The sequence below is a fragment of the Ursus americanus genome, chromosome 14 (assembly GCF_024610735.1).
Source record: "Ursus americanus isolate L20-20 chromosome 14, mUrsAme1.1.p, whole genome shotgun sequence".
Classification (NCBI taxonomy): Eukaryota; Metazoa; Chordata; class Mammalia; order Carnivora; family Ursidae; genus Ursus; species Ursus americanus.
Window position 1 is genome coordinate 44,458,286 of NC_142140.1, and position 14,972 is coordinate 44,473,257.

At 56.3% G+C, this 14,972-nt stretch overlaps 1 protein-coding gene across 3 annotated transcripts in view; it reads right to left on the reverse strand.

Annotated features, from left to right (window-relative positions):
• Positions 1-555: 555 nt before the first annotated feature.
• The window catches only part of SLC27A1 (solute carrier family 27 member 1), a 32,573-nt gene continuing 18,156 nt past the window's right edge, over positions 556-14,972 (reverse strand). For 2 of the 3 annotated variants that reach the window (XM_045778579.2, XM_045778581.2), the window contains exons 3-13: positions 12,355-12,749; positions 12,062-12,223; positions 11,894-11,963; positions 11,031-11,122; positions 10,850-10,959; positions 5,205-5,414; positions 4,068-4,194; positions 3,842-3,979; positions 3,604-3,768; positions 3,064-3,210; positions 556-1,945 (exon numbers count right to left, since the gene is read on the reverse strand). In XM_045778579.2, the coding sequence (XP_045634535.1) occupies positions 1,788-1,945; positions 3,064-3,210; positions 3,604-3,768; positions 3,842-3,979; positions 4,068-4,194; positions 5,205-5,414; positions 10,850-10,959; positions 11,031-11,122; positions 11,894-11,963; positions 12,062-12,223; positions 12,355-12,749 (1,774 nt within the window). In that variant the 3' untranslated portion in view covers positions 556-1,787. The remainder of the gene's footprint in view (positions 1,946-3,063; positions 3,211-3,603; positions 3,769-3,841; positions 3,980-4,067; positions 4,195-5,204; positions 5,415-10,849; positions 10,960-11,030; positions 11,123-11,893; positions 11,964-12,061; positions 12,224-12,354; positions 12,750-14,972) is intronic. The other variant, XM_045778582.2, reaches the window with a different exon arrangement.

Here is a 14,972-nt window from a genome sequence, read left to right on the forward strand (position 1 = left end):
CCCCCACCCCCCGTCCATCCCCCACCCCCATCCATCCCCAGGGCTGCCCCCTCCCAGCAAATGCTCAATCATCACAAACCTTTCCTCCTCTGTCCCCTGAAGTGGAGACAAGATGAGGCAGACACTTTAACACTGGAGGAGGAACAGCAGAAGTTGGGATTAAGTGTTTAGACTCTGGAGCTGGGGGTCCTGGGTTAGAATGCCAGCTCCAATAGCCACCTTTGCAGCTCTCACCCAGAGCTATGGCCACACTGGGGCACCTGCCAGAACCTACAGGCAGATCGACCATCCCTTCCCTGGGACTGAAGCTGTGCAGGACTTTGTGAGGCCCCAGAGGCTGCTAGGAGGCAGCGAGGATGCCAACCTGCTAATCCTCATGCAGCCTGTCCCCAGGCTCCAGAGGCTTGGCCATTAGGCTTACAGGGCACGAGGGGTGGCAAGAAAAGGTCATGTGTCTTGCTGGTGTCTGGGGAACATGAGTGTCCTGCTGTCTGAAACTCAGAAAGGGTTCTGCGCCACGTGGGGACGGACAGTAAATAACTGGGATCCAGGCACTGGACACTCTGCAGGTTTATTTCTTAAATTCAACTAGGAAACAAAACCTTGGTGCTTGGAAAAGCCCATGTGCAACAACGCTGGCCCCAGCGTTCGTGGGGCTGGATGCTGCTGCAGGAGGAGGGCGGGACGGACAGGCTGGGTGGCCAGTCCCACCAACGGGAGTCCAGGATGAGCCACTGAGGCCGATGGGGATGTCCAAGCCATCCCAGCTGTGTCATCTAGAATGTCACCACCAACACTGGGTCTGAACTGTCACCAACAAGGCCGGTGGGGATATTCAACAGGCTGGAACCCCCAAGGCCCAAAAGTCCTTCTCGGACACCACCCCAGGCAGGAGACCTCCCCCGACACCACTGCTGCTACTCCTATGGGTCCCACCAGTACCCATGCCACATGGGGACAGCTGGGAGGCCCCTGCCAGGGTGAGCGCCTGAATGGTGAGCCAAACAGCCACCCAATGCAGTCTTCAAGGCTCCTCTAGCAGGAGCTCCGGGGAGGCGCCTAAAAGGAGACATCTGGGCAGGGGCAATGTCCAAGTGGTAACAGTCAATTCTGGAAGCTTCTGGGCATCAGGAAGGGCAGACAGCGTGTGGGAGACCCACCAAAGATGGTTCAGTGCAAAAGGCCATTGGCCCAGCCTGGGAGATTTCTGGCTGGCCTAGAGGTCCCTTGACAATGCCTCCCTACACCCAGGCAGGCAGGGCAGACCACCCGTGGCTCCTCTGCTCAGGAGGGAGGATGGACGGTCTGTCTGGAGCTCATACGGGGCTAGGATGCCCTGGAGCCCAGCAGCTTGGGAGGCCTGGACTAAGGTTCCTTAAGGCACAGCTGAGAGGGAGGCCAGGAGGCTCCACGCTGGGTTCATGACCTAGCAGGACGACCCACAGAGGCCCTAAGGGCAACTGGGCCCTGCACGCCTACAGATCCCAGGAGAGAGCCGCGGAGGGGAAGAGGGAAGAGGAGAGGGCAGATGGAACAGGGAGTAGGCTGAGAAGCAGGGAGAACACACACACACACACACACACACACACACACACACACACGCACAAACACAAGAGCGGGAATTCAGGCAGGAGAGGGCCCAGGGGAGGAAAGAGTAGAGTGAAGGAGCAGAGCCATGGGCTCCTGCTGTGGTCCAGCTGCTCGGCACCAGGATGGCCCCTCCCCAGGCAGGGCTGTGTGGTTCAAGTGTGCCTCGTCGGCAGGGCCCAGCTGGCAGGGGAGGAGCGTCAGAGGGCAAAGGCACCCGAGCAGATGCGGGTGTAGACACCCTGGTCCAGGGGCAGGTAGTGGCCCTGCTTCAGGTCCAGGAAGAAGAGCCGGTCCGAGGTCTGGCGTGGGTCAAAGCCCTCGTGCTGCAGTCGAGTCTTCTGGATCTTGAAGGTGCCTGTGGGGGTGGTGAGGGGTGTACTCAGCAGAGGGAGGTTCTGGGAATCCCAAACTCACCATCCTGTCCTACACCTCCAGGCTGCTGCACAGGTCGTCCCCTCAGCCGGAAACATTCTTCCCCATTTTGCCTGCTTGATTCTCCCTTGTCCTTCAAATCCGGACTTCATGCTCTCTCCTCCAGGAAGGCCTCCCTGACCAGTACCCCATCACAGCCCCCGTACACTGTGTATTCCCTGCCTCAGCACATGTCCACTCCCCAGGAGACCAAGGCAGGGCTGAGTCGGCCACACAGCAGGTCAAGGGTCAGCAACCTGTAGCTGAGGGCCAAATAAAGCCCATCATCTGTTTTGTAAATAGTTTTTATTGACACGAAGCGACACCCGCTCATTTACACACCGTCTGGGGCAGCTTTTGCACAACAGAGGCAGAGGTAAGTTCTTGGGACAGGGACCGCATGGCCAAAAAAACTGAGAATATTTACTATCTGGTCCTTTAAGAAACAGTTTGCACTCCCTGTAGTGGACAATTACACGTTTCATGAAAGATAAGGCTAAGGGGTAGCGTGAATAAGAAAAAACCAAGGCAGGAGACCTGTGTGCGTTAGAGTTGGAAATGTTTCTCATTTTAAATGAAACTTCAAAAGCACAAACCATAAGATTAAAAAAAAGGGGGGGGGTAAGTTTGTATCAAAATGAGGGGCTTCTTTTCAACAAAGGCCCCATAAATAAGGTTAACAGTTAGACTCCCAAAGAGAAGACACCTGATGTCCGAAACTGCTAAGGAATTAACACCTAGACTACTAGGAGAAACGCTCGTCAATAAAAAAGAAAAAGAGCAAGGCTATACAAAGATGGGCAAAAAATACAAAGAGGTAATTTACAGAAGCGGGAAGCTCACAGGTACGAGATGATTTGTCAAATTTCCTAGTCTTCAGAAAAATGCGGGCAATGGAAGCAATGCACCAAACACTGGAGGATGCCTAGTGGGCTGGGATCGAGGAACGGGAGTAAATAATGATGCAAATAAAACAAGAGAAGGGCCCTGAACCAGGACAGATAAGCAAATGGTTGCTGAACCAACAGACAGATGGACGGACAGAGAGGCGGGAGGCCGTACCTGTGGTGTCCACCTGGGGCAGGAGGCGTAGGAAGATGGGCCGGGCATAGGGTGCCAGCACCTTCTGCAGCTCTTGGTACAGCGCATCGGGGCTCAACTGGCCGTGGGGGTCCGCAATGGCCGCCATGCCTGCTTTGCCCTCCACTCCTGGAGACAGAGGTTTTGCTGAGAACACCCCACCTTTTGTCCTGCCACAGGACTGGATACACCCTCAAACAGAGGCCCCTGGCCTCTGATCTCCAGTCCCTTCCATCTGAGATCACATTTGCCGAGCAGTCACCATGTTACTGAGCTCCTGCGGCACTCCCTGCAACCCTGAGACAGTCGCTTTCATGATCCCATTTTCCGGATAAGGAAACCGAGGTTTATTATCATCCATGAGGGGTGACTTCAAACCCAGTGCTCCCACTCAGGCTGCCGTGTGCAGTTACCCAGGTTGAGCACTGCCCAAGGGCACCTGTGCCTCCAAGCTCATGCAGGTTTGGCTCCTCTGGGGCTGCCATACTCTAGGACCACCCCCCCCCCCCGACCCCAGCTTGCCTGGCACAGCCACCCCGTACACAGCCACGTCTGTCTGGCCCAGCAGGCGGCTCAGCACACTCTCCACCTCGGTAGTGGAGACGTTCTCCCCACGCCAGCGGAAGGTGTCCCCGCCACGGTCCCGGAAGTACATATAGCCCAGCTCATCCATCACCAGCACATCACCTGGCAGAGGGGAGAAGGAGAGGTGAGATGGTGGCCCACCATCCCCACAGCCAGCCCCCCAGGGTCTTCGCACCTGAGAGGTAGGCACTGTCGCCCTTGCGGAAGACACTGTGGGCAATCTTCTTGCTGGTGGCACTCTCGCTGATGTAGCCATCGAAGCGACGTAGCGGGTCCTGCTGGTTGATCTGGCCCACAAGGAGCCCAGGCTCCCCTGGGGAGGAGGCCACCCTCAGGCTGCGCTGGGTGGGCAGGGGGTGGGGGCCCCAGTTCCCCAGGGGACTGGGCAGGGCCTGGCTCACCGGCCTGACATGGGATACAGAGGCCCTGGGCATCCCGCAGTAGTTCCATGGTGTCCTCATTGACCTTCACCAGCCGGATGGGATACACATGGGGTAAGATACGGCTGTTAAAGCCACAGGAGCCGACCTGGGATGGAGCGAGCCGAGTTGGTGAGGAGCCCCGGCGGGGGCGGTGGAGGGCGGGGAGGCACAGAGCATTCTCCCTACTGACACCTTGTCTCTCCTGCCCCAGGGCTGGGAATTAGCACCCCTGCGTTGCCTGAACTCTGTGACCTTGGATGATCTGAAAAAGGGGGTCTTAAGGGCAGTGCTTCCTTCCCAGGACTCAGGCCCCCTCCTCCCACCTTCCCAGCCTCCTTTGCAATCATGTGAGGAAACCTGCTGACGGGTCACCCCTTCCTGGTCCATCAAACCTTCTCTGCTGGCAGCAAGTAAATGCCTAGAATGACCCTGAAGCCCGCTGCCTGCTTGCATGTCCCCTTGCCTGGCTCAATCCCGTGAGCAGAAACGCCCATCTCTGTGCTGTTGGGAATGGGTGTTAGAGCAGCAACTCCTGTTAGCATGGCCAGAGTACCTTTCCAGGGCTGTCTATGGAACAGATATGCATGGGGGGGGGGGGGGCCAACACAGAGACACACAGAAAGGAATCACGGCCCCCAGGAGCTTGCTTTAATATGATTCTCCCGCTCAACGCCGGGCTTGGTAAGGGTTGATAAGAGAAGAGGGTTCCGCTCAGGCAGAATGGAGACAGCGATTGCTAATCATAGAAGCATCTGCAGAGAGCCTGCTACCTGGGGGCGCTGTGCTGAGCTCAGGGCCGGCTGGGCGATTCCAATAAACCCAATGAGCTATCATCCGCATTTATAGAGGAGGAAACCAAAGCCCAAGGAGTCTGAGTGACTTACCCGCTAGAAGGGGATGGGCACCCCAACCCCCGCCCAGGATCGTCCAGAGCCCCGCTCTCCCCTGCCACCTCCACTGGTGGGAACTGAGGCTCGGACAGGCTGAGGCCCTGGCCCAAGGTACACGGCCTCGGGGCGGACCAGGAGCTCCCCTTCCCCCTCTCAGCAGGTCAGGCCGAGGTGGCAGCTCTCCCCGAACTTCAGAACCTGCCCGCGCCACCCCTCCGCCGCGCACCTTGCCGTCCATGTTGGCGATGCCGCAGTTGCACTCCGTGGCCCCATAGAACTCGCCGATCTGGCGCACGCCGAAGCGCTCGGTGAACTCCTCCCAGATGGCGGGCCGCAGCCCGTTGCCCAATGCCAGGCGCACGCGGTGCCGCCCCTCGGCCTCGCGCACCGGCTGCTTCAGCAGGTAGCGGCAGATCTCCCCGATGTACTGGACCACCTGGGGGAGCGGGGTAAGCGAGGGGTGGGCCCAAGGGGAGTCACCCCTCCAACCCGGGCGCTAAGAACACATCGGTCTTAAGGGCAATGTAAAACACACACACACACACACACACACACACACACACGCACAAACGCACATACACACACGGGGCCGTTTACACCTACCCCTTGCTGAATCTTCGCTGGGGAGGGGGGCGGGGAGGATGCACTCAGCGTCCTCCACGCCCCTCCGCCGCCCTTCCATTCCCCATGGCGCTTCCAGGGACCCCTGGAATTCTACTGAGGGTCACCAACAGTAAGTAACTGGACCAAAGCTGGTAAGTGGTAGAGGCTGATTTGAATCTGGGCAGCCTGGCCTCCGAGTCTGAATGAAGCAGTTACATGCTGGCGATTAACCACCAAGCTGATCGTCACAGATGCAACGTGCTCACAGCTTCCCCTCACACAAAGGAGAAAGTTCAAATTTCTGCCAGTGGCCAATTCCCTCTGGTCCTCCCAGCCTCCTCTCCCTCCATTTCCCACCAACACCCGCTGCCCCACAGGCCTCCTCCTCAGGGCCTTTGAAGGTGCTGTGTCCTCTGTCTGGCACATTCTATCCCGGGATGCACCTGGGCCCTCGGGTTTTGGGTCAAAGATCACTGCCAAGGAGAGACATTCCCTGAACAGCGCTTGCTAAATCTCTGATGAATAAACAAATGGGCTAAATATTCTATCCTCCAAGCACAGAGCTCATTTGTTTAATTCTCCTGACACCGCGTGTTGGACATGAAGGCACTGAGATCCACAGACAGAAACAGCCGTGCCCAAGACAGTCAGCTACGGACCAGGCGGCAAGCAGGGTGGGGCAAGATCAGAACCTGAGGGTGCTGAGTTCTCTCCCTCCACACCTAGGCTCAGGTCGGTGCTTTGCCTGTGGCCCAGCTCACCCCATCTCCAGGGTGGAACATAGGCCACAGCCTGGCCAATCTGCCCAATCCATCCCCAGCTACTAACTGGTTCAAGGATGAGCACCTGACCAGAATTAGACCAATAAGAATCAGCCCTGGGACTTTGGCGACACCGAGGGGAAGAGACAGCCTCTTTCTCTCCTGGAGCTGCTGGGAACTCTCCCAGAGAAGCAGGGCTGGGAATGAAGCTGCACACTCAGGAAGGAGAAAGACAAGAAATGGAGAGAGACAGAGACACTCCTGGATCAGGCTATACCTGAAGCTGTCCCCATGTGGCCCCCTCAGGTCCATGAACTAATAAATTCCCTCCTTCAGGAAGCCAGGATTTAGGCCAGGCTTTTGGCTCCTGTCAAATGACACAAAGTCCTGCCCAAGTACTGCCCTCCAAACTATCACCAGGTAGTCCCAGCATGCCCTGAGCAGCTCTCAGCTGTCCTCTTCAGGGACAGGGGAGGGAAAAGCCAGCCATGATTGAGGCAGCTAAGGGGACAATGGCCCTGAGGCTGTGTCTCTGCACTGAGAGCAAACATTTGATCTTTACCTCTGGCCTGGACCCTCGGACAGACCCAGGGCTGAAGGGAAGACAGGTCAGTTCAGAGTGGCAGACAGCAGACGCCCTATGCCAAGACCTCCAGCCTGCAAGGCAGCTCCTGGATAGAAACTGGGAGTGGGGGGCACCTGGGGGACTCAGTCAGTTAAGCATCTGCCTTTAGCTGAGGTCATGATCCTAGGGTCCTGGGATCAGGTTCCCTGCTCATCGGGGAGCCTACTTCTCCCTCTCCCTCTGCCCCTCAGCCTTGGTTGTGCTGTCTCTCTCTCAATAAATACAATCTTAAAAAAAAGGGGGGGGGAGTGGGTGGGTGGGAGGATGGGGTAACTGGGTCATGGACATTAAGGAGGGTATGGAAAGATAAAGGCACCACACACAGACCCCATGGATGAGGAGGGGTCCAGTCACCTGTGTCCTGCCTGTCTGTTGTTATGCAGGGGTTCTAAATGACAGCCTGCTGCCTCTGGTGAGCACGGATGTACTGTGGTTTGGGTCTGCGGCCACCACTGTCCATAAAGCAGCAGCCAAGCAGTCTCCCCAACCAACAGCCAGGGACCCAAATGCATGTACTTATTTTAGCAACATCCTTGTTAAACTTGACCTTTGAAGATTCTTTCCTCTATTCCTTAAAGGGCCCCTCAATGTTTAGTGGGTAACTTCTCTTGACACAGAAATTCCCCTTCTTAGAAATGGAACAGATTATCAAGGGTCCGGAGACAGTGAGTGATGCCCGATGGAGTACGGCATGTCAAAAAGAGGGACCTAGGGGCGCCTGGGTGGCACAGCGGTTAAGCGTCTGCCTTCGGCTCAGGGCGTGATCCCAGCGTTATGGGATAAGCCCCACATCAGGCTCTTCCGCTAGGAGCCTGCTTCTTCCTCTCCCACTCCCCCTGCTTGTGCTCCCTCTCTCGCTGGCTGTCTCTATCTCTGTCGAATGAATAAATAAAATCTTTAAAAAAAAAAAAAAAAGAGGGACCACAAGACACTGCTGGCCTTCCAGGAAAAAAAGTTGAACTAGAAACTGATCAAGTATCCAGAGGTTCTCAACCACTGGCAACTCTGTCCTCCCAGAACACTTGGCAACATCTGGATACACTGTGAATGGTCACAACTGGGGGGTGCTACTGGCATCTAGTGATTTGGGGCCAGGAATGCTGCTGAAGATCTACAAGGCACAGGATCCCCACCCCCCCACCCCCGTCAAATATCCTTCGCATCATGGTGGAGAAACACGGTGCTGGACCCAACAACTCCCAATGGACAGGAAATACCGGGGACGGAGGAACATGTTAAGAGACACCCCAGCAATGTCGAGACTGGGAAAATACTACAGGACACACAACCCTTCAGTAAATGCCCTACAAGACAAGAGAAAAAAGACAAGGGGATCCTCCAGATGAAGGGATTCTCATGACACACATCGACCGGTCAAAATGTGTGGGTCTCCTCTAAAAACAGATTTTTTCAAATTGTAGAAACAGGGGGAAACCCACATGTTGACCTGGCGAGACACCGGGGGATCCCTAGGACACTGAGAACTCACTGTCAACTTTTTGGCTGTGATGATGGTGCTGAGCTTACACTTAAGGGTTTTTTTTTCTCCTTTTTTTGTTGTGTTCACATACACGTAATATAAAATTTACCATCGTAAGCACTTTAAGCGTACAGTTCGGCAGTATTAGGGACATTCACACTGTTATGCGACCACCACCATCCGTCAGAACACCTTTTATCTTGTAGAACTGAGACTCTGTCCCCACTAACCACTGACTCCCTACCCCCTCCCCCAGCCCAGGTGCCCGCCATCCTACTTCCTGTCTCTACAACTGTGACTGCTCTAAGTCCCTCATAGAAGTGCAGTCATACAGCGTTTGTCTCTTGGTGACTAGCTCAGTTCACTCAGCACAATGCCCTCGAAGTTCATCCATGTTGTGGAACGTGCCAGAACTCCTTCCTCTTTAAGGCTGAATAATATTCCATCATATGAATATACCACATTGTGCTTATCCATTCACCTGTTGGTGGCCCCTGGGTGGCTTCCATGTTTTAGCCACTGGAAATAATGTTGCTGCAAACGGGTGTAGAAATATCCCTTCAAGACCCTGCTTTCAGTTCTTTTGTTTTCAAAACAGTCCCCCTTACAAGAGATGTCCAGAACAGGCCAATCCATAAAGACAAGCAAATTAGTGGTTCCCCCAGGACGCTGGGGGCGAGGGGACAGGGATGGGGAGTGACTGCTAATGTAGATGGGTTTTCCCTTTGGCATGATTAGACACAGGTGATGATTACACAACATTGGGGAGATCCTAACCACCACTGAACTGTCCACTTTAAAAATGGTCTCTTGGGGCACCTGGGTGGCTCAGTTGTTAAGCGTCTGCCTTCGGCTCAGGGCGTGATCCCGGCGTTCTGGGATCGAGCCCCACGTCAGGCTCTTCCACTGGGAGCCTGCTTCTTCCTCTCCCACTCCCCCTGCTTGTGTTCCCTCTCTCGCTGGCTGTCTCTCTGTCAAATAAATAAATAAAATCTTAAAAAATAAAATAAAAATGGTCTCTTTTATACGAACTTTGCCTCAAAACCAAAATCATTCTCATCTTTCAGAGGTTTTCCTGATGTGTCTCCGAAGGAAACACACTGCTCCCTGGGGCTGCTTCACAATGATGCAGAGGGGGGGATGTGGGTGGGGCCAGAGGGGGCACGACGGGGAGTCTGAAGGCCCCTGGGGCCAGTGACAGGTGCTTGGGAATTGCCTACACTCTCTGTCCAGGTTCATGTACACAGACTTTGCCCGCGACGCAAAAACAGAGCGTTCCTAGGAAAGCTTTCATAAGCTGAAACTGCGTCAAGCAAAAACATATCCCCTGCTTTCTAAAAGTTCGAATTACACTGCACTTTTACGAAAGACCTACGTTAGTACCGGAATGCAGGGGGGGTTTTTTGTAAAAGAGAAAATCTCTTCGGATTTCTTTTGGTTAGCGAGATCAGGTACTGACGTAGACCTTTCCGCACTGCGAAGCAGTGTAACTGAAACTTACAGAAAGTGGGGGACATCTGCATTCACAACTCTTCGATAATCAAGTTAATAAAACAGACGGTTTCGCATTTCAAGACTTGGCTTAACAATGTTCCTCAAGAGCTCCCCACAAACAAAAAGGAAAATCCTCAAGAGTGGAGATCACAGTTGTTGCCCCCAGGGGTCCCCAGGATGCCAACCCAGAGCCCCCATCCTGCCCAGCTGTGTGACCTGGGCAGCTGGGCTCACATCTCTGGGCCCCACCTGTCTAAGGTGAGGTGGGCACCTGCCCATTGGCCAGTCCCTGGCCACACCCCATTCTCTCCTCTCCTCACCCCTTCTTCCTGGAGGAAGGTGCTAGCACTATCTACCCCCATCAGGGCACAGAGATCCTCAGCCTGGTTTCCTCTCACCGTGGAGGGGAGGAGAGCAGAGGACGGGGCCTAGCCCCCCTTTCTCCCCCCCCACTCCAGGACCGTGAACGTCCTCCACTTCTACCTCGCGCTTACCCCGCCTGGAAGCCCCACACCTAACCAGCCCAGGGGGGTGAAGGGACGCACTGGTCTCATTTCCTGATTTCCTGCAGCCACCAGCAGGGAAGACTCCCGGGGCACAGTGTGGACTCCTTAGAGAACTCAGGCAGCCTGGGCCCAACCCCAGCTGCAGTATAGGCCTCAGTTTCCCCACCTACAAAATGGTCTTTGTGATGTCTTTGCCCACTCTCACGCAGTCATGAGGATCCACTGAGTTTACATGGGGAAAGGTTTAGCCTGGAGCTGGCCACTCTCCTGTCCCCCTCCAGAGCAGTCATTGCTGGGGGGTGGGGGGCTGGAGGGCGGCAGGGAAGTGGCTGCACCACAAAGGGTGCCCAGCAGGCTGAAGGCAAGGCGGGGCGGCGCTGCGCGGGAGGGGCGGGGCCTGACCGTGCAGTTGTACTTGACGCAGTCATCCCAGAAGCGGCTGGCTGAGAACTTCTTGCGGAGGACCACCGTCAGCCCGTAGATGAGACACTGCCCCACGCCCATGATGTTCCCTGCAGAGGGCGGGCTCGGTGAGGAGTCCCCAGTCCCTGCCCCCCACCCCGCTCCCACCTGCCCACAGTACCTGCCGAGTGGTACAGGGGCAGGCAATCATAGAGCACGTCTGTCACCTGCATGCTGTAGGCGTGGTGGCTGAAGGCTGCGATGCGGTAGTATCTGTGGGGGCGGGGAGTGCAGGCGCTGGGACTGACATCCTCCCCGGCATGGAAGTGGGGGGAGCGTACAGGGGGAGAGGGGAAGGTAGGGACACAGCAAGGACCCAGGCAGAGCCAGCCCAGCTCACAGGGGTGCGGGAGAGGAACATGCCGCCAATAATTATCAGTGGTGCTAGGGGCTGTGAGCAATACAAGAGAGCAGAGAAACGGAGAGGGGCTGAAGGTGACACAGCCAGAGAGGTTGGGGAATCCTGTGTGGGGCAGTGACACATGAGCGGAGACCTGGTGAGAGGCCATGGGGGGCAAGCTAGGGAAAAGCGTCCAGCTGGAGGGCCCAGCATGTGCAAAGGCCCTGAGGCCAGAAGGACCCTGGCCCATCTGAGGAAGCATAAGGAGCTAAAAGGGCATGATCAAGGGGTGGAGAGGAGGGAGAGGACAGCAGAGAATTGGCAGGTGTTGCACAATGCGAGCATGGGTTTTACTCCGAGGGCTAAGGCGGGTACAGGAAAGTCTGGCACAGGGGAGGTTTGGTTTAGGATTTTAAATCTTCCTGTGGCCACTGAGGGGAGCAGAGCCATTAGGGGTGGGAGCGGGAGCAGCAAGAGACCAAGGAGGGACACAGAACAACACTGTCCCGAGACGGACCGTGGGTTTTACTGGGTTAAGATAGAAATGTCCCCAAGATCCCAACAAGAGCAAAGGGAAGGAGTCAGCCATAAAGGCAACCTGGAGTCACTCCCCAAAGCTGGGGTAAGGCCCACGGGCCCCTTACCTGCTATGTACTACAATGGCAGCCTTGGGCAGCCCCGTGGTCCCCGAAGTGTAGATATAGAAGAGTCGATCTGCAGGAGATGCGCGTGTTGGGGACCGAGGACGGGGTGGATGGGATGAGGGGACAGGGTGGGCACTGGCAGAGAAGGGCGTCCCACCCTGACCTCACCATCCATGCCCTTGTCAGGGGGCTGTGCCAGGGGGGCTGTGGAGGCCTCCTTCAGCAACGGGTCCAGGAGCTGCGTGTCCGGCAAGATGCCCTCAGGCCCCACTTCTCCGGAGCAGAACTTGAGCAGGCTCTTCCCCAGCTGTCCGCTCACCTCGGCCACTGCTGCAGCCCAAAACATACCTCACGGTCAAGGACAGCCAGGGCCCCTCCCAAGGCCTGGGATGCATCACACCATCTCCCGGCCCTGGAAACCCCGGGGCCACCACTCAAGATGATACCTGCACCAGCCTCACCTGCTGCCAGCTCCCCTCCGAAGATGAGGGCCTTGGCACCCGAGGTGCCCAGGCAGAAGGTCAGGGGCTCACGCCGTAGGTTAACATTGAGCAGAGCAGCTTCCACACCCACCTTGGCCAGGCCCAGCCAGAGCCCCACGAACTCCAGCCGGCCCTCCAGGAAGATGGCCACCACGTCACCTGATGTGAAGCCCAGCTGGCAGAAGAGGTTGGCCACAGCATTGGAGTAGGCATCCAGCTGTGCGAAGGTCCAGCACACATCACTGCCTGCGTCCACCAGTGCCACGCGATCCGGCTGCTGCCGCGCCACCACCTGGAAGATCCGCGGGATGGTGTGGCGGGCACGCTGGTGTCGCCGCAGCTCCAGACGGACGCGGATCAGCACGAAGAGGCCGCTGGGAGGGGGGATGGAGGGGACAGCGTCACTGGGTGCCCTGCCTGGCCTCCAGGACACCTCTGCAAACCTCAGGACACCCAGGACACCTCTGCAAACCATCTGGAGAAAGCGGAGGGAAAGGTCCCAGTGCCCCCAAGGATGGCCAAGGTTCAATAAGGACCTTTTGGTTGCCGGGTCTCTTGGGGTACTAAGGGCACAGAAAAGGCAATTTACCAGCCAACCCAGAAGTACACAGATAGTCAAAGCTGGCCATGCCATGCCATGCAGATCAGAGTCACTCTGTCCTTCTCCACCCCAGCTAGCTCAGTGACCCTGAGGGAACTGGGGCCCAGTCCTGTTCTTTCTCTCTCCTGGGACATCCGGAGCTTCCCATGGACCCCACCACCACCTTCAGCTTGGATTCCTCATGCTCCACCCACCCCAACCTGGAGTCCTCATCACCTCCTCCAGGAAGACTTCCGGGGCTCAGCCCCTGCACTGTGCCCGCTCCTCCTCCATCGAAGCATAGAGTCCCCCAAATGGGGCCACACTGGGGCAGGCACTGGCTGGGCTCAGAGAATGCTCTCTTGCCCACCTTGGGAGCTCTCCCTATCCCCTACACTCCATCAAAGCCCTGTGCAAAGCCACTCGGTAATGGGTGGGTTCCTCCCACCCCCAGACTGTGAGCACCCAGGGGAAGTCACATCTGCATTGGCCAAGGAGCTTGGCACATACTAGGTACCCAGTAAACAGGCTGCTTCTGTGCTCATGTCCCCAAACCTGGACCTCAGTGTGCCCTCCATCCCTAGAAGTAGCAGCCAGCAGAGGCAGACTCTTTCGCTCATCTCCCAAATGATAAGCACCTACTGTGTGCCAGGCCCACAATGGGCAAGATCCAGTGGTGACCCGGACATAACCCTTCTCCCAGTCCAACTTTCTCCTGCTCCACCTCCCTTTCCATCCTGCTCCCCCTGTCACCTTCCCCCTTGCTCATTCACTTCAGCCACAGGGCCTTCTTGCTGTTCCTTGATCACACCTGGCATCTTCCTACCTCAGGGCCTTTGCACAGGCTGTGCCCTCTGCCTGGACCACTCTTCTGCCAGCATCCACATGGCTCCTCCCTGACTTCCATCAGGTTTTGGCTCAAATGCCACCCTCTTGGGTGGCCATTCCTGAACACCCATCTGTTACTGTACCACTCCCCACCCTCTGGTCCCTGCTTTTTTTTTTTTTTTTTTAAACACAGCACTTACACTGTCAAATGCCATATGCAGTTTACTGATTCACCATCTTGCCCCTGGGCTATCTCTCCCTGCTCTGGATGACAGGGACTTATGTCTATTTTGTTCTAGGCCCTGGAGAGACAGCAGTGGAGACAGACCGAGGCCCCACTCTCCTGGAGCACAGTGAGCCTGCCACAAATAATCCCATAGGACAGTGTTGGAGGGAGAGAGAGAGGCATCTGGAGCTCCCAGGCCAGCCCTGAACACCGCAGCCCCCCAAAAAAGCAGCCACATCTTTGTGGCTGGCCAGATCTTTGGTGAGAGGAGGGGCAAGGTCTCAGCGCAAGGCTGCTGTGAAGAGGGGCAGGGCAGGCATGGGGACAGTTGCGAGGAGCAAAAAAAAAAGGGTCTCGGGCAGGTGACCGACGGCCTCCAATCACAGAGCTCTGCTCGTCGAAGCCCCTGTTGGCAGTGACCAGGGAAGAGATGCCTGCATCTGACCAGGAGCCTGGCACATAGGAGGTGCTCAGCAAACAGAGGCTGAACGACTGCATTCAAGCCCCTGAATCTGGAGCCCAGCATCCCCCCCTCCCTGGCGACCAGTGCAGAGGCACAGATTCCTGCCCCAGATAGCAAGCACCTGCTTCGCACAAGCGAAGCTGATCCAGTGGGAGAAGCAGATCGGTGGGGGCAGGGAGCCGGGGCTACAGGGCTGGGATACTCATGGCAAAGGGGCTGGAGGACTCTTGTGGGGAGATAGGAATGTTCCGTGTCTTGATGGTGGTGGTTACCTGGATGTGGACCTTTGTCAAAACCCCAAACGTACACTTAGCATGGGTGTATTTTATTATATGTAAGTGATACCTCAAAAACAACCCATGAAAACAGAGCCGATTGGTGGATGCCAGGGGCTGGGGGGAGGGGAAATGACTGCTAATGGGAACGGGGTTTCCTTTTAGGGTGACGGAAATGTTCTGGAACCAGACAGAGGTAGTGGTTACGTAACTGTGAAGTGTGCT